This window comes from Macaca thibetana, chromosome X, assembly GCF_024542745.1.
Source record: "Macaca thibetana thibetana isolate TM-01 chromosome X, ASM2454274v1, whole genome shotgun sequence".
NCBI classification, from domain to species: domain Eukaryota; kingdom Metazoa; phylum Chordata; class Mammalia; order Primates; family Cercopithecidae; genus Macaca; species Macaca thibetana.
Genome location: NC_065598.1, coordinates 150,023,269 through 150,048,471, shown reverse-complemented (window position 1 = coordinate 150,048,471; position 25,203 = coordinate 150,023,269). Strand labels below are relative to the sequence as shown.

At 46.2% G+C, this 25,203-nt stretch overlaps 3 protein-coding genes and 1 pseudogene across 4 annotated transcripts in view; 2 read left to right on the top strand and 2 right to left on the bottom strand.

Moving 5' to 3' along the window:
* CMC4 (C-X9-C motif containing 4) overlaps positions 1 to 25,203 on the top strand; it is a 540,756-nt gene that overhangs the window by 241,112 nt on the left and 274,441 nt on the right. The gene's annotated exons all lie outside the window — the stretch shown is intronic.
* Positions 8,205 to 9,906, bottom strand: LOC126945483 (40-kDa huntingtin-associated protein-like; annotated as a pseudogene). Its single transcript, XR_007722461.1, has one exon. The product of XR_007722461.1 is annotated as a 40-kDa huntingtin-associated protein-like (transcript).
* LOC126945940 (uncharacterized) lies at positions 10,013 to 10,807 on the top strand. The gene is made up of 2 exons (XM_050775889.1): positions 10,013 to 10,171; positions 10,365 to 10,807. Exons 1-2 carry the CDS (start codon positions 10,126 to 10,128, stop codon positions 10,805 to 10,807), a joined length of 489 nt encoding a protein of 162 aa, XP_050631846.1. The 5' UTR covers positions 10,013 to 10,125.
* Positions 10,823 to 11,507, bottom strand: LOC126945513 (histone H2A-Bbd type 2/3-like). Its single transcript, XM_050775524.1, has one exon. The coding sequence runs from the start codon at positions 11,344 to 11,346 to the stop codon at positions 10,999 to 11,001; it is 348 nt and encodes a 115-aa protein (XP_050631481.1). The 5' UTR covers positions 11,347 to 11,507; the 3' UTR covers positions 10,823 to 10,998.

Sequence of the window (25,203 nt, the reverse complement as noted above, 5' to 3'; positions counted from 1 at the left end):
CCTGAACTTCTACTAGCAAAATCCATTCTACCCAAATTTCTCATCCAATTCTGACTGAGGAAGTATATAGGCAGCCTACTATTCTAAGCTTATTGCCAAACTTATCTTATTTAATCCTCAAAAATACCCTATGAGCTCAGTAAAATTATTATCCACATTTTTCAAAAGAAAAGCAATGAGTATCAGAAAGGTGAAGATACTAGAGAGTAAGTAGTAAAGCTACTATTTAAACATAGTTCAACATGTTTTTAACCCCTGCCCTGAGGTCCTCTTACTAAGAGTCCTTTGTCAAAGGGGCCAAGAAGGCTAATTAGAAGCAGCTGTGGCCTGCAGCGCTCAGAGAGAGGAATGAAAGAGGCAAGTGAATACAGCACCTTCAACTGAAATATCCAGGTTCTTGCAGTGGGACTGATTAGGACAACTCGACCCATGGAGCACGAAGATAAGCAGGGTGGGGAAATGGCTCACTCAGGAGTGACACTGAGCCAAGGGAACCCTCACCCCCAGCCAATGGAAGCAGTGAGTGATTGTGCAACCCCTGGAAACCACGCTCTTCCCATGTATCTTTGCAATCTGCTGATCAGGAGACCCCCTTGTGAGCCCATCAGGGCCTTCGGGCTGACACACAGAGTTGTGTGGAGTCTTGGCAGAGCAGATGCTCAGGCACACAAAGAGACCCAGTAGCTTTACATACTCCAGCCTCAGGATCCCCAACATACATGTCTGCAACTCATGCAGGGCAAGAACTGCACATACCCCTAGGAAGGGGGTGGAACCCAGGGAGCTGAACAGCATTGTTCTGTGGGCCACACTTTCATGGCACCTCACAAGATAAGACCCACTGGCTTGGAATTCCAGCCAGCTACCAGCAACAAGGTGGGTGAAGCCTGCCTGAGGCTGGACAGAGCCCCCTGTGGGCAGGGGGAGGGGTGGGCACCATCTCTGCTGTTTGGTCAACTCAGCTGTTCCAGCCTCTGGGCTTTGGAGAGTCCAAATGGTGCAGACAGGAAGGGTCCCTCCATTGCCATGCTGTGGCCAAACTGCTTCTTTAAGTGGGCCCAATCCATTCCTCCTCACTGGGCAGGACCTCCCAGCTGGGACTTCTGGCCATGCCTGCTTGCACATATTATGAACAGAGCTCTGAACTCTCTCTAGGATGGAGTGCCCTGAGGAGGGGAGGGCTGCCACCTAGGTTAGGATGATTCAGCCGTTCCAGCCTGCAAGCTTTGGAGAGTCCAAGCCAACGGGGACAGAGGTGGTTCCCCACCATGACACAGCTGTTCTGTTGAGGTGTGGTCAGACTGCTTCTTTAAGTGGGACTCCAATCCACTCCTCCTCGTGGGGCAGATCCTCCCAGCAGGGTCCTTCAAGTCAGAGCCTCTGGCCACCCCCACCCATGTTCTATGGGGCCAACAGAGCTCTAAATTCTCCCTGAGACAGAGTGCCTGAGGGGCAAGGCAGGTTACCACTTGAGCCATTCAGGCTTCTCAGCCAGTCCAGCTTCTGGGTCTTGGAAAGCCCAAACCAGACAGGGGCTGAAAGGATCCCCAACACAGCACAGCTGCTCTACCACAAAGCAGCCAGACTGCTTCTTTAACTGGGTCCCTGATCATGTTCCTCCTGACTGGGTGAGAACTTCCAACTGGAGTCTCCAGCCACCTCCTACAGGCCTGTTGGAACCAGCAATAAATCAGTAGTCCTCTGGGATGGAGCTTCCAGAGAAAGGGGCAGGATGCCATCTTTGCTGTTTCACAGTCTTCACTGGTGATACCTCCAGGTATGGGAATAACTGAGGCAAGTAGGGTCTGGAGTGAACCCCCAGCAAATGGCAGCAGCCCTACAGAAGACTGGCTAGACCATTAAAAGAAAAACAAACAAACAGAAAACAAACCCCAATATTATTGTATCATGAAAAAGAGATCAATCCATGGAGAGGATGTAACAATTATAAATATACATGCACCCAATATTAGAGAACTCAGATTCATGAAGCAAATATTACTAGATCTAAAGAGCATGGGTCAATGTAATAATAGTGAGGGATTTCAACACCGTACTCTTAGTAGACAGATCATCTAAAACACTGGATTTATATATTTATTTATTTTGAGACCAGGTTATAAGACTGGTAAATTTTTGTATTTTTGATAGAGACAGGGTTTTACCATTTGCCCAGGCTAGCACTGAGCTCCTGGGCTCATGTGATCCACCTGCCTTGGCCTCCCAAAGTTCTGGGATTACAGGTGCGAGCCACCATGCCTGGCTGAAACACCGGAATTAAATCAGGCTTTAAACCAAATGGATCTAACGGACATTTGCAAAATATGTCATCCAATAGTTGTAGAATACACATTCTTCTCAAAAGCACATGAAACATTCTATAGAATAGGCAATATATTATGACAAAAAACAAGTCTTAAACTTTAAAATAATTAAGTCATATCAAGCTTCTTGTCAGATCACAGTGGAAAAAAATTAGAAATCAATAGAAAACAACTTTGGAAACCATACGATACATGGAAATTAAACAACATGCTTCAGAGAGATCATTGGGTCAATCAAGAAATTAAGATGGGAATTAAAAATCATTGAAACAAATGAAAATAAAAATACAACATCAACTAGGTGAGAATACCTTGCAGGGCTGGGGCAAAGTTCTCCAGAAGGTCATGTATGCTCTGAATCAGCATCCAATATATGGTACTGTTTCTCCCATAGCCAGGATTCACAGGTCCAGGAATCAAGGGGTGGAAGTGGAAGTGGCACCACTCACCATCACCCCAAGTGAAGCAAAATTTTTGCTTCCTGTTCCCACAACATCACTGCTGGCCTAGAAGTCTTAGTCCCAGAGGGAGGAATGCTGCCACCAGGAGACACAACAATGATTCCATTAAACTGGAAGCTGGATGGGAGCGGTGGCTCATGCCTGTAATCCCAGCACTTTGGGAGGCCGAGGCGGGCAGATCACCTGAGGTCAGGAGATCAAGACCAGCCTGGCCAACATGGTGAAACCCCATCTCTACTAAAAATACAAAAAAATTAACCAGGCATGGTGGCAGGTGCCTGTAATCCCAGCTACTTGGGAGGCTGTGGCAGGAGAATTGATTGAACCTGGGAGACGGAGGTCGCAGTGAGCTGAGATCGTGCCATTGCACTCCAGCCTGGGCAACAAGAGTGAAACTCTGTCTCAAAATAAGGAATACATAGAAACCCTGAACAGACCAATCACAAGCAGAAAGACTGAATCAGTAATAAAAAGTATATTGCCAACCAAAAACGCCCAGGTCCAGATAGATTCACAGCTGAATTTTACCAGACATTCAAAGAAGAATTGGTACCAATCCCACTGAAACTATTGCAAAAGATAGAGAAAAGGGGATCCTCCCTAAATTATTCTGTGATGTCCGTATCATTCTAATACCAAAACCAGCAAAGAACATAACAAAAAAATAAAATTACAGACCAATATCCCTGATGAACACAGATGGAAAAATCCTCAACAAAATACCAGCTAAACAAATCCAACAGCACATCAAAAACACAATACACCATGATCAACTGGGTTTCCCAAGGATGCAGGGAAGGTTTAACATACACAAGTCAATAAATGTGATACACAACATAAACAGAATGAAAAACAAAAACCATATGATCATCTCAATAGAGGCACAAAAAGCATTTGATGAAATCCAGCATCCCTTTATGATAAAACCCCCCCAGCAAAATAGGCATAGAAGGGATTTGTTTAAAAAACAAAACAAAACAAAACAAAACAAAAAACAGCTATATATGACAAACCCATAGCCAATATCAAACTGAATAGGAAAAGGTGAAAGCATGCCCCCTGAGAAGTGGAACATGCCCACTTTCACCACTTCTATTCAACATAGTACTGGAAGTCCTAGTCAGAGCAATCAAGCAAGAGAGAGAAATAAAGGTCATCCAAATTTAAAAAGTAAAAGTCAAATTATCACTGTTTCTTAATGATACGGCCATATACCTAGAAGACTCCTCCAAAAGACACCTAGATTTGATAAACAAGTTCAGTAAAGTCTCAGGTTACAAAATCAATGTACAAAAATTGGTAGCACTACTATACACCAACAATTACCAAGCTGAAAATCAAATAAAAAACTCAATCTCTTTTACAACAGCTGCAAAACATTTAATACCTAGGAATATACTTAACCATTTAATACCTAGGAATATACTTAACCAAAGAGGTGAAAAATCTCTACCAGGAGAATTACAAAACACTGGTGAAAGAAATCACAGATGACACAAACAAATGGAAACACATCCTATGCTCATGGATTTGAAGAATCAATATTGTGAAAATGACCATACTGCCCGAAGGAATCTAGAGATTCAGTACAATTCCCATCAAAATGCTAACATTGCTTTTCAAAGATTTAGAAAAAAACAATCCTAAAATTCATATGGAACCAAAAAAGAGCCCAAATAGCCAGAGCAATCATAATTAAAAATAAAAATATGGAGGCATGACATTCCTGGACTTCAATTTATAATACAAGGCTATAGTTACTAAAACAGTATGGAACTGGTATAAAAGTAGGCACATAGAACAATGGGACAGAACAGAGAACCCAGAAATAAAGCCAAATATTTACAACGAGCTAATCCTCAAAAAAGCATACAAAAACATAAATTGGGGAAAGGACACTCAATTTAATACATGGTGCTAGGAAAACTGGCTAGCCACATGTAGAAGGATGAAACTGGATCTGTATTTTTCACCTTATACAAAAATCAATTCAAGATGGAACAAAGACTTAAATTTAAGACCTGTAACCATACAAATTATAAAAGATAACCTTAAAAAATGTCTCTGGATATTGGCCTAGAGAAAGAATTCACGACTAAAACCCCAAAAGCAAATGCAACAGAAACAAAAATAAATGGGACCTAATTAAACTAAAACACTATGCACAGCAAAAGAAATAATCATCAGAGTAAACAGATAACCCACAGAATGGGAGGAAATATTTGCAAATTATGCAGCCAACAAAGGACTAGTATATAGAATCTATAATGAATGCAACAAATCAGCAAGAAAAAATGAAAATAATCCCATCAAAGAGTAAGCAAATAACATGAATAAACATTCATCAAAAGAAGATACACAAATGGCCACAAAACATATGAAAAAATACTCAACATCACTAATCATCAGGGAAATGCGCATTAAAACCACAATGAGATACCACCTTACTCCTGCAAGAATGGCCATTATTAAAAAGTCAAAAAGCAGTAGACGTTGGCGTGGATTTGGTGAAAAGGGACGGTGCATACACTGCTAGGTGGGAATGTATAACCTCTATGGGAAATAGTATGGAGATTCCTTAAAGAACTAAAAGTAGATCTACCACGTGATCCAGCAATCCCACTACCGGGTATCTGCCCAAAGGAAAAAAAGTCATTATATGAAAAAGACACATGCACACATGTGTTTATTTCAGCACAATTCACAAATGCAAAGATATGGAACGAACCTAAGCACCAATCAACCAATGAGTAGATACAGAAAATGTGGTATGTATACACCGTGGAGAACTACTCAGCCATAAAGAGGAACAGAATAATGTCATTTGCAGCAACTCGGATGGAGCTGGAGACCATTATTCTAAGCGGAGGAACTCAGGAATGGAAGACCAAATTACCCTATGTTCTCACCCGTAAGTGGGAGCTAAGCTATGAGAATGCAAAGACATAGAGAGTGAAATAACGGACTCTGGAAACACAGAAGGGGGAGAGTGTGAGGGTATGGGATTAAAAAAACTACATATTGGGTACAATGTACACTACTCGGGTGATGAGTGCACTAAAATCTCAGAATTTACCACTATAGAATTCATCCATTTAACCAAAAACCACTTGTAAGACAAAAGTTATTGAAATTAAAAAAAAAAAAAAATTAAACAGTTATTGAGCAACTACTATGTTCTGGGTTCTAATTCAGGGGTGGGCAAACTATAGCCCCAGAATTTGGCCCACAGCCTGCTTTTGTACGGACTGAGAGTTAAGAATAGTTTTTACACGTTTAAAGGATTGCAAAGACAAACATACAAAGAAACAAAGAAGACTGTGCAACAGAGATCATCTGCGGTCTGTAAAGACTAACACATTTCTATCTGGCCCTTGACAGAAAGAGTCTGTGGGCTGCTGGTCTCCTCTAACGGTGGTAGAGATGCCTACACGGTTAACATTAATCCTTGGCACCAGAATCCTCAGCACCTAGGAACCAGATCTTGCCTAATACACTAATTTCAGTCTTGATCACCTTCCTCCGGCATAGCGGTTCTCAAACGTCTTTGTCTTTGTGCTATTCGCGTATAAAATATTCTTTCATAAGCAACACTTCTCCTTTTAGGAGTGCCTCATAATGGGGAGAAGGGGAACCCCAACACCCTTTAAGGGTTCACTGCTTCGCTGCCACCATTTCCGACGGTTTACACTGTTTTAAATGTGGATCTGGAATTGTTTTCAAGTTAAAAAGCAAAGGAATCATGTCCTCTGAAAATATTTGCTTTTGGCATGCTATAAATCAGTGTTGACTTTTGATACTGATGTGGTACATTAGGAGGGAATTCTCAAAAATGCTGAAATCTGGCCCCGGCCCAGTTATCACTGCTCTTAAGTTTCTGAGGGAGATACATGAATGAGCCCACGGCAAATGGAAAATGAGGAGTTTCAGTGTTTCCTAGAATTATGCTCAGCTACCCAGTACCTGACTGTCTGGTTATCCTTCCCTTCACCTCCCTGATGCAAGGAGTTTGGACCAGAGGCCTAAGGGGGCTTCTCCTGAAGCCCAAATCCCAAACTGGTCACCAGTCATGCTCCGTAACTCCTAAACCTGACAATAAGCCAGCCGGCCAGGTCTGCAGCCCGGGTTAAGAGGAGCATACCAGGAAACAGCCAAAGAGCAAAGGACCATGAGCCCTTCAACCGCTTTTACAATAATTTGGGCTAGGCGTTCAGGGCTCCGTAGGACCCTTCCTGGCAGCCAAGTGAGAGTGAGAGAAAGAGGAATGACGGTGCTTCCCGTTACTTCCACACTGTTGAAATAGAAGTAGAAGCAGAAAAGAACACCCTACAAGTCCCACCCATTTTGAGGCACTCAACTCACAGTGACAACCCTCCACACCTCTCCCCCGCAAAAAGACGCATAACAAAAACACCTACTCCAAACTGTGTCCTTATATCTCAGCCCTGAAGATCAGTATTGTGTGCCACTTCGGCCCAAAGGATGCATTTCCCCAGGGTTGAAAGTCTGAGAAAGAGGCTATATTCCAAAGCGTTCTTGTTGTCACCATCAAAAGGATCAAAAAGACGCAATAAATAAGAAAACAGCTTAGTTGGGTTGCATGCTCCATTTGAGCCAGTAAGCCTTGGAAACTTAAGTGTTTTCAAATGGAACGCCATCCTGCTTTTGGGGAACACGGAGGCTGCCTTGCAGTCACATGATCGCACACCACCAAAGGGCCACGCACTCTGATTTCACCCACTTAACTAAAAGTTGCAGCAAAATCCCTATTACAGGCCAGGCGTGGTGGCTCATGCCTGTAATCCCAGCACTTTGGGACCCTGAGGAGGGTGGCTCATTTGAGGTCAGGAGTTGGAGACCAGCTTGGCCAACATGGTGAGACCCCGTCTCTATTAAAAATACAAAAATTAGCCTAGCATGGTGGTGCGCGCCTGTAATCCCAGGTACTCTGGAGGCCGAGGTAGGAGAATCGCTTGAACCCAGGAGGCGGAGGTTGCAGTGAGCCGAGATCACGCCACTGTGCTCCAGCCTGGGTGACAGAGTGAGACTCCATCTCGGGGATGGGGGGCGGGGGGAATCCCTATTACAAATAAAAGCTGTTGTGATCCACACTGCATATACCTCTGGGAAAAGAACCGGAACCGTGAATTCCAATGCAAATTGATGCATGGGCACCGGACCCGCTGCATTGGACACGTTTGCATTGCAGTCACCCCAGTACGGAGCACATCACAGATGATCTCTGCAGGTTCGTTGCCCTGAGGCAGGTTCGTTGCCCACATAGGAGGCAGGCATAGTGCAAATTTCAAAGGAAGGAACACATCCTGGAGCCCAAAGAGCTATCTGGTTCTGCTTCTGGCCTCCTGACAAGTAGGGAAGAGAGTCACATTTTATAGACGAGGGACACCAAAACCACACATGAGGAGTGCAAGAGTAGCTTTATCATGGATTTAGGGCTGTGGTTACAAGGAAGCTGTAAGGAATAAAATGACTCCCCTGCCACGAAGACGTACTGTGCGGACGAGTGGAAGGAGAAATGTGGCCATTACAAAGACACAGAAATACGTTCAGAAATGAGGGGCAGGATGAAATCATCTAGGGTAGGTATTTAGAGGGAGAGTGCCGTGCAAAATAAAATCCTCACTATGAAACAAAGGCGGAGGCAGGAGGCTGCGTTGGGTGGAAGAAGCAGAGGAAGGAGACGAAAGGGACTGTCATTTTCATGTCGTGGCTTTTTAGAAGACGGCGGTGTCCTCTACTCTGATTCTATCAAAGTGTGTTCTTGGGATGCAGGTAACGTTCAGCCAACGAAATAATTCCTATGGCGGCAACAGGAATAACAAAACGCAGAAGCGGGAACGATGTCTTTTTTATTCCTCCCCAGATGCAAACGTGGATGTGTGAGGTTTGGTAACAGGCAAAGTCATCTGGTTCACGTGACTGATGGGAATCCCCTGCCGGTCTGGGCAAAAAGTCACTGGGTGAATGGGATGGATCAGACTCCCTGTCCTGAGGGGGAGACGGTTTCTTGCAGAACGAGGTGAAGGAGGTGGTTCTGCTCAGCAGTCAACAGTGGCCACATCTCCACCTGCAGCGACTTGATGGCTTCCGTGTCCTTTTCGTGGGCAGCCATGACCAAAGACTGGAGCAGCAGAAAGAGCTCCTCGGGAAGCTGGCCGCTGCTCTCCTGCCCGTGGCTGTCAAAAGCCTCCCAGGAGTACTTCTCCAGGGTCTGGGCGTGCTCCGGCAGCAGCTTGGCCGGCGGTGGTTGTAGGAGGAGCAGCAGCAGCACGCGGGACACCCTCGCAGCGGACCAGCACGTCCGAGAAGGCGCCCAGGGCGGCGGGAGAGGGCGCCGCCGAGCCGGAGTTTGGAGGAAGCAGCGCGGCCGGTAGGGCGGGGGTCGCCCCGGTCCCGGGCCCGGGCTGGGGCCCCGGCGGCGGGGGCGGCGGCAGTGACTGCACCGGGTGGCTGCCGTGCTCCCCGCGCCAGGCGCTGCATGCGCGTGAAGACCTCCAGGGCGCCGGTGTAGTCGCGCGCCAGCAGCTGGCAGGAGGCGGCCTCGCCCAGCGCCTGCAGCGCGGCCAGGGGCAGCTGGGGCAGCTGGAGCTGGGCGGCGCGCTGGAAGTGACCGGCGGCGGCGGCCGGCTGGCCCAGGTCGCGCAGGGCGGCGGCCAGCTCGAGGCAGAGGGCGGCGGCGGCGGCCGGCTGGCCCAGCTCGAGGTGCAGACGCACCGCGGCGCCCAGGGCGCTGGCGGCGGCCTGCAGCGGCTCCCCGTAGGCGGCGGGGCAGACCAGGCGCTGGCGCGCGTCGCGCTCCTGCCGCAGGAAGAGGCGGGCGGCCTCGGTGAGGGCCAGCGCCTCCCCGGGCCCGTGGAAGAGCGCCTGCTGGCAGCGCGCCACCGCCAGCTGGCACCAGGCCGCGTACGGCAGACACTCCTGGGCGCGCAGCTCCCGGCCCAGCTGTCCGAACTGCTCGCCGGCCTCCGCCACGTTCGGCTTCCGCAGGAACCGCTTCTTCAACTTGTTCGATACCAGCCGGTAGCGGGCCAGGAAGTCCCCGGCCTCGGTCCCGGGCCGGCGCCGCCGCCGCCGCCCAGGCCGGCCGCCGCCGCCGCCATGCTCGCCGCCCCAGGCACTTCCGGACGCGCTGCGGCAGCTGGCGGACGGGCGGGGCGGGGCGGGGCGGGGCGGGGCGGGGCGGGGCGACGTGCCCTGCGTCCCCCTTGGCGGGCTGCAGGCGTGCCGGCGCCCGCTCCCCAGCCCGAGCGTGCCCCTTGCCCTGGTGATGTGCAAAGAGCGGGATCGGAGGCGGGGCCTGGCCGGGCTGTGAGCGGCGCATGCAAATCCAGGGTCTCGGGGATGCGGAGCCAAGACCCTGGGAAGGTACGCGGGGCCTGGCCGGGCGCCAGCTGCTGCTAGCTCGGCTGCAATGCAGATGGTCTCGCTTGCTGAAGGCCTCCCACAGCCTCTCCATCTGAACATGACCCAAACTAAACTCGTGACCCTAATTCCGTGTCCGTGCATTTCTCGACTGTTTTCCCCCCCCCACCGCTCACTCCTCCATCTTCCTGTCCAGGGCCCCTTGCCAAGCGCCGGGTCCACCTCTCCGTCCCCAGCCCGGTTGCCTTTAGGAGTCCATCCTGTCGCAACGCTGCAGTCATGGTCTTGAGGCCCACCCGCCCCAACGAACGCCATCATGCTGAGGACTTTCCCGGGCAGGCCCTGACTTGCTCAGAACCAGCGGGGGTGTCCCCTTCCCACCCAGGGCCAGTCCCCTGCACTGTCACCGGGAGGGACCGCTCCTCTGTGCCATCCCTGACTCCCACCCAACCCCAGACCCCCACCACCCTCTCCATCCCTCCAGCTGTGGAGGTCTCACAACCCCCCACCCCACTCACCGCCCACGCCCCCAACACACCCCATGTCACCGCCCAGCCCCCCACCCCATGTCACCACCCACCCCCCCCACCGATCTCACCGCCCACGCGCCCCCCCCCCCCCCACCCCAAGGCAAAGTGACTGAAGCAGGCAGGTGGGTTCCTTTAAACATTTTATTGACAGAATTAATGAAGACCCAAGACTTTGGGGCCCGGGTGGTGGGGGTTGATTTAAGGCCGGGGGTTCGGGCGGGGGGATTTGAGGCCGGGGAGTTTGGGGCTGGGTGGGTGGACGAGTGGACCTGCCAGGTCCCAGGGGCCGGGCGTCAGAAGCTAGTCGCCGCCGGGAGCCACTTGAGAGATGGTGGTTGTGTCAAAAAGGGTGCTCAGCAGCCTGTTGTTGTGAACCGCCATGTCCAGCAGCAGTGGAGTGATGTTCCTCTCTCCGTTGTTCTGGGCCTCGTTGCCCGCCAGCTCCAGGACCTTGGCCGTCAGGTACTCGATAACCGCAGCGAGGTAGACCGGCGCCGTGGGACTCAGGCGCTGAGCGTAGTGGCCCTCCCGTAGACCGCGCTCCACCTGGCTCACCGAAAACGAAAGCTCCGCTCGGACGGTGCGAGAGCGGGTCCGCCCCCGGCCACCAGCCCTGGAGGACCGGCGATGGCTCCTCCTCTCCGACATGCTGGGCGTTGAGTGTGCTATCTCGGCTTGCCCTAGCTAGACAAGATGGCTCTCAAGATGACAGTTACCGCGTCCAGTACTGTGTATCCTAGCGACCAGGGCCCAGCCCCTCATTGGCTGGGGAGCCGAAACCAATGGGCACGCACGTCCGGTGAGGGGCACGCACGCGGTGAGGGGCACGCACGCGGTGAGGGGCACGCACGCGGTGAGGGGCACGCACGTCCGGTGAGGGGCACGCACGCGGTGACGGGCACGCACGCGGTGACGGGCACGCACGCGGTGACGGCCTCACAAGGGACACGTCCATCAGGTGACCTGAGCGCTTTCCCATTGGCCTCGAGGGAGCAGGCCTGGGCCTAGAAGTGACTGGAGGGCCATGGTTTGGGGAGGGGAATCCCGCTCGTGACCCTCTCTCTGCCAGTGGGGACTCTCCCTTTCTACTGGATGGGAACATTGTGGGAAAGACAGAGGGGTGGGGGTGCGAGGGGAGAGTGGGTACCACGCCTTCACAATGTTGCACATCCGTCACAACCACCTAGTTCCAAAACATTTTCAACACCCTCAAAAGAAACTGAAACCCCTGCACCTATAAGCAGTCACTTGCCACACGCCTCCTTCCACACCGCCACTACCAACCCCCACACCCCGCCACACACAGCCCTCTCCCCCCGCCCATACGCACGTTCCCGATAGTCCCTGGCAACCACTTGTCAATCTGCTTTCTGTCGGTAGAGGTTAGCCTGTTTTGGAGATTTCCTATAGATGGAATCGTACGACCAAATGTGAGGCCTTGTGTGTCTGGCTGCTTTCACTTAGCATAATGGTTTCATCAGGGTTCATCCATGTTATTCACTGCTAGAGTATGGAAATACCACTGATTGTTGCAGATTGATCTTGGGTACTGCAGCTTTGCTGAGCATACTCAGATAGGGTTGGCGTATTAGTCCGTTTCTACACTGCTATAAAGAACTGCCTGAGAATGAGTAATTCATAAAGAAAAGAGGTTGAATTGCCTCATGGTTCTGCAGGCTGTACAGGCTTCTGCTTCTGGGCAGGCCTCAGGAAACGTGCAATCATGGCGGAAGGCGAAGGGGAAGCAAGCACCTTCTTCACATATTGGAGCAGGAGGAAGAGAGAGAGAACGTGCGCGAAGGGGGAAGGGCTGCACATTTTCAAACGATCAGATCTTGTGAGAACTCTATCACAAGAATGGCAAGGGGGAAGTCCGCCCCCGTGATTCTGTCACCTCCCACCAGGCCCCTCCTTCAACAGGTGGGGATTACAATTCGACATGAGATTTGGGTGGGGACGCAGAGCCAAACCATCTCGGGTTTTTCTTTTTTTTCCTTTTGATGGACTCTTTAGTGTCCTCTATATAAGAACATGCCATCTACGCACGTATGAATAGAGATGGTTTTACTTGTTCCTTTCCAATCTGGATGCCTTTTATTTCTTTTTTCTCGACTAATTGCCCAGACTAGAACTTTGAGTACGATGTTGAATTAGAAGTGGCAAGAGAAGACATCCTTTTCTCATTCCTGATCTTAGGGGGAAGTCAACCAGTCTTTCACCATTAAGTATGATATTATCTCTGGGTTTTTCATGGATGCCCTCTACCAGGTTGAAGAAGTTTCTTTCTATTCCTGGTTTGTTGAATGTACTTTCATGAAAGGGTATTGCGTTTTGTCAGATGATCCTTTTTGTACATGATTAAGATGACCATGAGTCTCCCCCACCCCCGCGCCCCCCCGCCGCTCCACCATGCATTCTGTTAATACGGTGTATTATATAAGTTGATTTTCACATGTTGAACCAACCATTAATATGGTGTATTATATAAACCGATTTTCACATGTTGAACCAACCTTACATTTGTGGGATAAATCCTGTTTGGTCATAGTGTATAAAGAGTGGTCAATAAACATTTCGTTGAAAGAATAGGAGTGGATCTGGCAAGCTTCTTGGAGGACAGTGCGTGTGTTAAAGAGTCTGTAGCATGATGAGAAGCCAAGGCACTGGTGGGAGGAGGGGAGTTGCAACCAATTCATTAAGGCTGGAGAGTAGGATGCCAGTGGAGTAGTAGTGGTTGATGTGGCTGGGAAAGAGGTAGGCAGGAGCCAAGACATGGAGGCTCTATTATACCATGCTCAGGGTTTAGAATACCCTGTAGGCTACACTGAACCCACTGTGGTCTTTCAGCTTGGGAGTGACATGGTCTGATTTGCCTCTAGAAGGATCACTCTGGAAGCTGCATGGAGAATTGAACAGAGAGGATTGTGTGTGGAGAATAGAACAGAGAGGACTGAGATTGGAATTAGAAAGCTGCTGTATTATACCAGTCTAGAAATGACAGATATCTCAACTAAGACAATGGCATTGGTAGATAAGATTAGGGGACAGAGTCCATGCAAAGTTTAGGTAGTAAAATGGCACACAGTAGGCACTCACTACATATTACTCATACTGGCGAACCTAGCTGGAGACATGATAATTCATTGTCTCATTCTTCAAAAAATATTAAAGGGTAGTGCCAGGCATACTGTGTTAAGCATTGAGACAACACCAACGAGAAATATAGATCAGATCCCTGCATGCAGTCTGGTGGAACATACAGACAAGGAACCAGTGTATAATTATAACACTATACTGTGATAAGTGCTATGAGAGGGGAAGTTCAAGGTGCTGGTTATAGTTTGGTTTGTTTGACCCCTCCAAATCTCATGTGGAAATTTGAAACCAGTGTTGGAAGGTGCGGTCTAATGGAAGGTGTTTGGGTCACGGGGTGGATCCTTCATGAATGGCTTGGTGCCAGCCTCACAGTAATGAGTGAATTCTCACTTGATTCATTCCCACAAGAGCTGGTTGTTAAAAAGAGTGTAGCACCTCCCCCTCCCCCCGCAACCTTGATTCCTCTCTCACCATGTGATCTCTGCACTTGTCGGCTCCCCTTCACCTTCTGCCACGAGTGGAAGCAGCCTGAGACCCTCACCAGAAACCAAGCAGATGCCAGCACCATGTTTCCTATACAGCCTGCAGAATCATGAGCCAGATAAACCTCTTTTCTTTATAAATTACCCAGCCCCTCAGGTATTTCTTTATAGCAACACTGATGGACTAAGAAATTGCTGTAGGAACACATAAGAGGAGTAATTTACACAGACTTTTGGGATTGGGGAAATGTTCCTGGAGAAATGGTGTCCAATATGAAGCTTGAAGAATGAGTACAAGTTAGCCAATTGGAAAAGTGGGGCATTGGTTGGCAGGGAAGGGGCATGGCGATGGGGAAGTGAAAAAGCTCTAGTATGACTCCACAGGGGTAGAGTGAGCTGACTACAGACTTTGGAGTCATTCCTGGACAAATGGGATGAAGGAGGAGGTCTGCGTATGGGTAGGAAGATGAGTTCAGTCTTGAGCATGTGAAATTTCAAATGCTTGTGGGATATCCATATGGAGATGAAGGATATTTGGCTTAGGAGTTCAGGAGTGAAGTTAATACTGAAAATATAGATTTGCGACTCATCAGGGTAGTTCTTGAAGCCATGAATGTAGTTGAGACCATTCAGAGAGAGCACATAGAATATATAAGGGGACCAAGGACAACTTCTTTTAAGGGGCAAGCAAAAGAGGAACATCATTGGAAGAAGACTAGAGGAGTGTCTCCACAGATAAAGTTGGTGTGGGGTGGGTGGAGGGGGGGGCATGCTGAAAGATAATCAAGCCAGAAAGAGATGAGAGCAAAGGTTCAGAAGGAAGCCAGAGGAACTGAACAAGAAGTGACAAACTCAGAAACACTTGCTGAGTTCCAAAATGATAAGCATTAAAACCTGTTCACTGAATTAAGCAATGCAAGTGTTGCTGGGGGCCTTGGCAAGAGCAATTTCAATGGAGGGGTTGGAGGCAGAAACTAGACCAGACTTGTACTAGGAGCTCGTGAGAAATTCCAAGACATATCTTCCCAATACTGGGCAGCATGATAAATGTCCACATTAGAGAGAACTGGTGAGCAGGCCATGCCCAGCCAAGGCATTTTACATGCCTAATGGAATCTTGCGTAGAAACCTTCTCCAAGCGTAGAGGTAAGGGTAGGTCTGATGGCAACAATCTCACTTACTTTTCCTTCGTCTGCGAATGTCTTGATTTCCCCTGCATTCCTGAAGGTAATTTCACTTTGTAGACAGGGTTGCAGTTCTTTTGTTTCGCCACTGAGAAGTGTTATGCCGCTTCCTCTGGCCTCCATGGTTTCTAATGAGAAATATATTGCCATTCTACTTGCTTTTGCCATATAGGTGAGGTTTCCTTTCTCTCTCTCTCTCTCTGCTTTTGAGACATTTTTCCTAGGTCTTTAGTTTTCAGAAGTTTGACTGGGATGCTTCTTAGTGTAAGTTCCTCTAAGATTATTCTGTTTGGGGTTCACTCAGCTTCTTAAATGTATAGGTGTGTGTCTTTTGCCATATTTAGAATCTTCCAGCCATTATTTATTTGAATACTTTTTCAGTCCCACCCCCTTCCTCCTTTCCTTCTGGCACTACGATGACACAAAAGTTAGCTCTTTTGTCATATTCCCACAGATCCCCAAGTTTCCACTCATTTTTTCCCCCAGTCACTTAGGCTCAGGCCACATGTTCTGACTGGGGGTTTTAATGTTAGTTCCACTTCAAAGCCTTTCCAATGGTATTTGGTTCTGTTAAGCATGATCAGCAGTCTTGGAGCTGGCGAAGTCTATATCCCTTACTCAGTACAGTTCTCGAAGTCCTTTGTATGTTGTATAGGATCACATCTGTACATACACAGCTTGGGGGTAAGCCCAGAAGTTCATACACAGCTTCATGGGTTTACTTTCCCAAGCACTTCCTCCCTCCCTGCAATCTCCCCAGCACTTTCTGGTTCCCTCAGCTTCCCCTTTTTAACCTTCTAGCCAGAAAGCTGTTGCTATTGCTTTAGGTACTCTTCTCTGCCACACACTTCCTGTGCCTTTGCCTTCCTCTGGTGTCATTCAGCAGGAAGACCAAAGAGAGAAAAAAGAAGGCATGGGCACCCTCTTGGGACCTACAATCAGGGAGGAAGGTTACTTTCCTTCAGAGTTTTAATCACCTGAAGGCCCTGGCGGCTGCCACTGTCACTGTCTCTACCTCTGACACCACCACTGCTGCCACAGGATTACCTGTGGGCTAGAACATGAAAGTACGAAGAAAAGAAGAAAGAAAAACCGGGGATCCCCTTAACTATCGCTGAGGGTTGGTATTCCCTTTTCCCTCTTCTCAAGTCAGAACCAGAGCTCTCTCTGTTCACACCACTGTCTACTTCTAACTTGCAGGCTACATTGAGCCAAGGATACTAAAGGGGGAAAATGTCAAATTCACTGCTCTTTCAGTGGTGCTTCAAGTTGTATGTAGTCTTTCCCCAGTCTGCCTCCTTCCATATACTTTTCAGAGTCTTCAAATAGCTGGCCCATGCACTGTGTCCACATTTTATAGCTGCATTCAGTAGAGTGTGCATGCTTCATCTCGCCCAGGAGCAGAAACATTCTGGAGATGTTACATTTTACTTTTATATTTAAGTGGAACAAATTTGTTCCCTTGTAAGTAACTGATTGTGTGTGTGTGTGTGTGTGTGTGTGCGCGCGCGCGCACGCTTAGGTGCAGAAAAAAATTCTTTGATTTTGAAGTACCATAACACAACTAGAATATATCTCAATATTGATTGTCCTGCATCAATTTTTCCTGGTAGAGACTTTGTCCTTTTGAGGAGCAGGTTCAATTCTTCCTTTATTTCTGGAAACTTTTCACATACGGCATCTGTGGATATTTTTCTATTCCATTTATTAGGCTCTTTACTTAAGGCATGTAAATTATCGTAATGTTGGATAAGCATTAGCGTGACCACCTAAAATTCTTCCTCCATGCGCTTGTTTTGATTTGTATGCATATCTCTTCTGCATCTTGCTCTTCCTAATTTACTTCTTTGATCCACCATGTGGTTCTTTGGGTTCTCGGTTTCTTTTCTGAGCTCAGTAATCTCCTTTTTTTAAAAAAAAATCAAATTTGGTTACCAATCATCTGGTCTTTGAAACTTTGTTAAGTTGAAATCGTATTTTACATGGCTTAGAGAAGTCTAGGGTTAGTTGCATCTGTTCCTTGTTTTATGCATTCTTCCAGTCTGTGATGGTTATCTGTCTTTTGTATACTATGATGATTTCTTTCCTACTCTTCTTTTTTCTTTCTTTCTTTCTTTCTTTCTTTCTTTCTTTCTTTCTTTCTTTCTTTCTTTCTTTCTTTCTTTCTTCTTTCTTTCTTTCTTTCTTTCTTTCTTTCTTTCTTTCTTTCTCTCTCTCTCTCATTCTCTCTCTTTCCTTATTTCTTTTCTTCTTTTTCTTCCTTCCCTCCTCCCCTCTTCTCTTTTTCCCTCCTTTCTTCCTTCTTTTTTCCTTCCTTCCTCCCTCCCTCCCTCTCTCTCTCCTTTTTCCCTCTCCCTCTCTATCCCTGTAGATTGTTAGCATCATTGCTAAACCATTTATTTTTATTTCAATTATGGAAAACTGTCAGACTTTCTATTTGCTCTAACATTCTGAGGGTGCTAATTTGAGGGCAGGCGGGATGTTGATTTCAATCTACCTTTTTTTCTAAGATCTTGCTAAATATCGTCTATCATGCTCCACTCCATCCATGCAAGGGTGTGTCTTACTCTGAGGGTTTTGTTTTGTTTGCCCAACTCAGCACAGTGTCTTGGAAAATGGAAATAATTGGGAGCCTTCCTACCGCTGGTGAAATCTAGGAGTGGCAATTGAGGGCTTCTATTCACAAAGGTATTTACCTAATTTTTTTTCTGCTTATTCTCTCAGTCCATTTCTCCTCAAGTCAGAGAGCCTTACATCCCATTCTCAGGATCTAACTGGCTCACATTGTTTTTCCTCAGTATTGCTTCCAGGGGGTGGGGACAGAATCAGAAGTGTGCTAAACCAGCCATCCTCCCCACTAGTGTGTGTGTGTGTGTGTGTATACACACACACACACACATTCCTGGGAAGCCACTTTCCTCCCTCTCTCCTTCCTTCTCCTGCTTCTCCTCCTTATTCTTCTCTTCTTCTCATTCTGCTTTTTACCATTATTTATTTATTTATTTATTTTTTATTTAGTACGAGAGGGGAAGGGAGATTCTTTTATCTTTCTTCACTCTACCATCTTTTACAAATAAATTGTAACAGTACTGACTCCAAGTTAGATAAAAGCTTGCGTGCTTGAATATGATTATTGCTTTGCTTGAGTTTGTAGATTATTCACTAAAAATAGCCTCAGGAAAACAGGACCTTCAACAGAGATAAAAGAAAACACGCCAACCAGCAACTCTGGGAAGGGGCTGACCAGCCTGGTAAGAATAGGCTGACGGTGCCTGTAGAAGGTCACAAAACATTGACCAAGAAAGCAGTGATTAACTGCCCACCTGAGACTGAATATGTTTTAGAAGAATGTTTTGATCATTATTTCCCCTACTTTCCCTGAAAAACCCCTAATCCAGAGGCACAACTCAGAGAGGTGATCACTGAACTCTAGTTCACTGACTCCTCCGGGTTGCTGACTTCTCAAATAAAGCTAACTTTCCTTTCATCAAAGCTCCTCTCTTTGAGTTTTTGGCCTTCAGGTGATGAATGGCCTGGACCGGAATTCAGTTACAAAATCTCTGGTTTTGGAGGGTTATTTTTTTATTCCTGGGATATATTCTGGCTGACTTGGAGTTAGTTTTAGATAAATGTAAGCTTTCTAATGGATCTGAATCCACACTAAGGGATATGAAATTTTCAAGGTCTTTTTATTTTTAATCGCAAACACTTCATTTTATCAAATCTTAATCGTCTCCAATTTCACCACAGACAATACAAGGACCTTGTCTTACAAGTCAATGCTGTCCAGTATTTAGTTATAATTTGGTCAGTTATATGGTTTTCATGCAGTCTATTTTTTTTTTTTTTTTGACTCATAGCCATGGTTACTAGTTTCTTTGTTTACCGTTCCTCTGTTGCATCTTGCTTTGTTCTTTTCGTTCAATTTCCTTTTAATGGAAGAACATCTTTAAGTCATTCTTTCAGTGAGGGTTTGTGAGTGGTCAGCCCTCTCAACCTTTGTTGAAGAATACCTTTACTGGCTGGGTGCGGTGGCTCACACCTATAATCCCAGCATTTTGGGAGACCGAGGCGGGAAGATCACGTGAGCTCAGGAGTTCGAGACCAGCCTGGGCAACATACTGAGACTTTGTCTCTACAAAATAATAAATAAATAAATAAATAAATAAATAAATAAATAGCTGGGAGTGGTGGTGCTCACCTGTAGTCCCAGCTACTCAGGGGGGAAAAAAAAATTAGCCAGGCATGGAAGTGCACACCTGTAGTCCTAGCTACTAGGGAGGCTGAGGCGGGAGGATCCCTTGAGCCCAGGAGATCGCACCACTGTACCCCAACCTGGTCGACAGAGTGAGACCTTGTCTCAATAAATAAATAAATAAATAAATATTTAAAAATATATCAAAAAGAATATCTTTACTTCACTCATTCTTGAACTGTAGTTTAGTTGGGTATGACATTTCCCCCCATTCCCCGAATGCATTAGTGATATGATTCCATTTTTATTGCAGCTGGTGAAAAGTCTGCTGTCAGTTTACTATCCCTTTGATAGCACTGTCACTTTTCTTTCTAGTTGATTTTAAGATCTTTCCCCTTTTCTTTGTTGACCTGCACGGTTTCCCTGTGATTCAGTTTTATTGTTTCTTGCTGTGGCTCGTGCTTTTAGAATATGAGGAACTATGTCTGTTTTCAAATCTGAAAATTTCCAGCCAGTATCCTTTTGATTATCAGTTTACCCCTATTCTCTTTATTCTCTGATTCTGTCATTCCTATTAGAGGTTTTTTGGACCTTTGCATCATTTCTCTGTATCTCTTAACCGTTTATACATTTGCTATCTTTTCTTGCTGCCTTCTGAACAATTTCCTTGCTTCTATCTTCCAGTTCACTAAAGCAGATGAATCTGCTTTTAAACCCATCCTCTGAGCTTTTGCTGTCACTGGAAATAATGTATTTCATTTTTGGAAGTTCTACTTGGTTCTTTAAAGAAAGAAACCGGCCTCTTCTTTTTCCATAGAATCTTGATCTTTCTCATATGTTTGGATTACTTATTATTTCTAAGTATCTTACACAAGCTTATTTTATACTCTCGGTTGGCTCTATTTTCTGAAGTTTTTGGTAGTCTAATCCTGCTCATCATTGTGTTTGCTGATACTCAATCACAGGCAACTTTTTTTTCCCTCAGGTGTTTTATAATTTTGTTCGTGAGTTCAGGGATTTGTTCAGATGACTTCATCTCTGTGACTTCAGTGAGGTTTGACTGGGGGTGTATCTCTGGCTGTTATCTTTTTGATGTTAATTTGTAAGCTTGGAGTTTTCAAGACCTAAATAAGAGGTATTAATTCCAACCCTAGCCCTACATGACAATAGCCTTAGAGTTACAAATGACCAGGGGAAGCATTTTATTTTCTCCCACCAGAACCCATGAAGAAACAAACTCTCTTGTCATCTCACCATGGTGGTGGGAAGACTTTTTTTTCCTAGTCCATCCTTTCATTGACTGTGTAGCCCTTGTGAGGCACCAAGGCTTTTCTCCTCTCCCTGGTGGTTATCGAATCCATTCCCCTACCAGCCTAACATAAATTCAAATGCCCGTTGAGCTGCTCTTTAGGTTCCTCTTTGTTTTTTGACACCTGAGGGTCAATTTCCACCGTAAGTTCATCATATGTGCATTCAAAGGAATATTTATTAAATTTTATCCTGCCTTTTAAAAGGTGCTTTGTAACAGGAGGGTTTTCAGGTTATCTAGTGTGCCCTGTTTTCAGAAATGGAAATTAATTTCCCCTTTAAAACTCCCAGAGCACTAAGAAGCTCCCACAAATTTTCTGGAAGAGGAATGTGATGGTGGGGAAGACTTTTCATGAATATGTAGCCTCAAAGAAAGATTGGTGCTTTGGGGTGCTAGACACTCAATGACAGCTTAAGACAAGTGAGGAAGGGCTAGGAGTTGAAAGAGCCCTAATCGCTCAAAGCCACATGTCACAAGAAATTTGGGGAAGAAGAGCCACTTTATGAGCTGGTTACCTTCATGGATTTTTCTTCCCTAGGCTCAGAAGTGGAAAAATATGAAGATCCATTGCTGATGGGAATCCTTCCCTAAGCAAATGGTGGTGAGACATGGCTGCTTTTAGTGCATTTATTATATGTGACCATTTAAAAGCAGGTACTGAAGGCTGTGGAAGAGTCACAAGGTGGTACTCAAAACATGATTATATAGGTAACTGGGTGTGGCTCTTCCCTGAGGCACAAAGAACTGATTTTTGTGTACTCTTTGAAAGGAAATGTATAAAGTTGGTATTATGCTTTACTCAGAACATTTTTAAGAGGGTTGGGAGTGATGCAGTCACTTTAAAATGATATATAAGATTGAACACTCTGCTAAACTTCAGATAAGAGTATCCAGTTGCCTCTTGGACTTCCCTGCCTGGATGTTCTGTTCCACGTGTACCTCAAACTCAAATATATCCAAGACTGAAAACATCTTCTCTCCAAGCTCTCTCCTCTTCTAATATATGCCCTGTGTGAATAAGGTGTGCCCAGTTGACCAAACCAGTAACCTGGGAGTCATCTTGTCACCTTCCTCTCCCTCAACCCCTCTCTCGCAATTAATCGGACACCAAGTTCAGTGGACTCTACCTTCAAAATGCCTCTCAAATCAATCCACGTCTCTCCTTGGCATTGCTGTTGGGCAGCAGGGCCCAGGTTCCCACTCCTCTTGGAAATGACAGAGGTCTCGCCTCTTCTGTACCTTCCCCCGAGCTTGAGGAACTATCCTGTCCAGAGGAAATCCTTTCCCTTCCGTATTTCTATAGAATGCTGTCTAACACTTTGAATTCCCTTCAGGCTCTGGGTTTCAGAAATCAACACAGAAAGAATCCAGGCTATTTGTTTCCCTCCAGGATGAAGTTAGAGTCTTGAGGGCAGCAAGGAAGGCAGGCATATGCATTGTTGCAAACCTTCTCAAGTGATTCTGATGTGCAGCTCCGGTCAAGAGCCACTGCACAACGTGGTGAGCTATTTGAATACAGGGACTGTGCCTTTCAACTTGTGTTCATCAAAACACAACACAGCCAATACCTGATATAGAATCAGTGCTCAGTAAATGTTCCAGTGAATGAGTGAATACAAGAACTAAAGAATGATATGGTGCAAAGAAATGGATGAAAGGGATCTTACGAGCTACTTAGTGCAATCCCTTCGTTTTTTTTCAGTTGCCGTAGTGTTGGGATTGCTTGAGGCTCCTGGATGTTCACAGGATGTCATTTTTGGCAACCACAGACCACTAGTTGCCCAGCTATTTTAGGTGTTGTGTAGCAAGGAGGGATTTCGGGTTATGTAACCTGCAATATTTCCAGGAATGGAAATTATTTCTTTTTCCTTTTATGACTCACACAACATCAGGAAATTTCCACAAAATTCCCAGAAGAAGAACATGATGGAGGAAACCACTTTCCCTATATATACATATTTTAATGGAACTGCCAGTGAAGCAGTAGATGTGGCCAGAAGACGCCACTTTCCTGGTGTCTCCTGAGAACTCTTTTCTCCCATTGGTTATTTTCACCTGCCTTCTTCTGCAGGTTCCTTTTTGTTTGGGCTCATTTTCCATTTTTCTGTCTATCTAGGTTTGTTGAAAATGCAGGAGCGAGTGCTTCCCAACCTTCCCTACTCCAAACGCCTATGCACACGCACCCACTTGCATGCGTGCACGTACACGTACACACATATACACCCACACGTACATGCGTGTGTGCACACACACTCCTGGACTCTTGAGAAACTTTCAAAAGGAACTTATAGATAGGGTGAGGACTTTTATTATTATGTATTAATTATTATTATTATTACTTATATCTGAAATATAACATTTTAGACACATGGAGGTGCTCTAACCCCCAAATTCCTGTTTGTCTCTGGAAAGGAGCAGGCAGTCTAGGATGGGCAGGGACACACAAGACAACTTATCTTTTGCCATATGCATTAGGCCTAAAGTATTTACAAAGCAAGAGAGGCAGCTGTGGCAAGGCAGAAAAATCCCGGGATTCAGAATTAAAACAGCTGGGTTAGAGTCCTGGCTCTGTCACTTGCTCTCTAACTCTCAGTTTCCTCATCTTTAAAATCGGGGCAATGGTACTACTTCATATCAATACAACTGCAGCTGCAAAAGACTGGTTTAGGCACCCTTGTTCTGAGCTCTCACAGACTCCTTGTGCTTACCTGGTGTTAACATTGGCTGTTAATACATCTGTCTCCCATGGTACAAGGAGATCTTGAGGGCAGAAATTCTATTTGTCTGGCCTCCACTGTGCCTGCCCTCAGTACACAGCAGAGCGGCGGTCAATGAATGTTGGTTGAGTGAAGGAAGAACAATTGGACATTTGCGTGTTTTTGTGTGTATAATTCCTGTTTTACTATCATCGGTAGGCTACCAGGATAGTACAAATCTATTTTTATTGTATGTAAATTTGACATATAGATATTCCAAATTAACAGGAGTTGATTCGCTCCCCATGTTACCTAACAACTACTTTTGGAAAGTTGTTAGATCCCTTTAGGAGGAGATTTCAGTACATTTGCTCCCCTGGTTAGGGTTAGGGTTAGGGTTAGGGTTGTGTTCCCAGCACAAGCATCTCCTCAGTAATAAGCCTTTACGTGTGTGCACCAGTACTTTAAAGAGGTTTTTTGTTTGTTTGTTTTGTTTTTGTTTTGTTTTGTTTTGTTTTGTTTTTTAAGGTGTTTTCGTGTACACTGACTCATATGCTCCTCACAAGAACCCCATGACATAGGCAGGAAAGGTGTTCCTGCTACCACTTGATGGATGAAGAAACCAATGTTCAGAGACGTTAATTGAGTCACTACATACCATATCAAGAGCAAGTTTGTTTCAGAGCTGGGCCTAAAACAGAATCGGGTTTCTCATTTCACAGTCTGGTGTTCTTTACGCAATCCATTTGTTCAGCCTGGTTGCATTTTGTAATGTAGCTTCAGTGATATTTTTTGCATCTCATCCTATTCCTGCTTCGCAACTGCACCTCCTACTACTTGCCTCAGCATACTCTCAATCGGGGCTTCTCAGGTGCTCAACCAGGGCCTCTCCCTCTACCCTGAACATGTCTTCTTGCAATTTCCTGCCACTGGATCTTTGCATCTGTCTTCACCTCTTGGTGGGCACCCCCTCCCCACCCCCATGTCACTGCAGGTTGAAAGAAATCCTAGGCATCCTCTTGGTTTCAACTCAAAGACCACCTAACTTCATGAAACCTCTGCAGATGGGCCCTGCTGGATGAGATCTCTCTGCCCTTGAACACACAGAGCAGTCCATGTCTTGTTCTATATCCATTTCCATATCTGCTTCATTCCCTTCTCTACAGTGTCCCTTGCTCTGTGTTCTCACAGCCCTCTGTGCTCAGTTTTCACGGCACATATTGCCGTATGTTGTGAGCCTGCTTTCGCCCTGTGACTGTGAGCTCCTTGAGGACTGGAACCTTGTCTGATTCATCTCGGTATCTCCAGCACCCAGCACAGGGCCTGGAACACAGTAGTTGCTCCAAAAAATGTTGGATGAATGAGCGGATGGATGAATGAACACTACCCCACACAACGCCTTGGATAGAGTAGCTGCAAAATAATAATGGATTGAATTGAGTCTATAACCAGATCTCATTTCTTTTCATCCTATCTCAGTGCGAGATGAAGGTTCTTTATTCTGACTCAGGCTGTCACTTCCACTCCCGCTCTGGGTTCCATC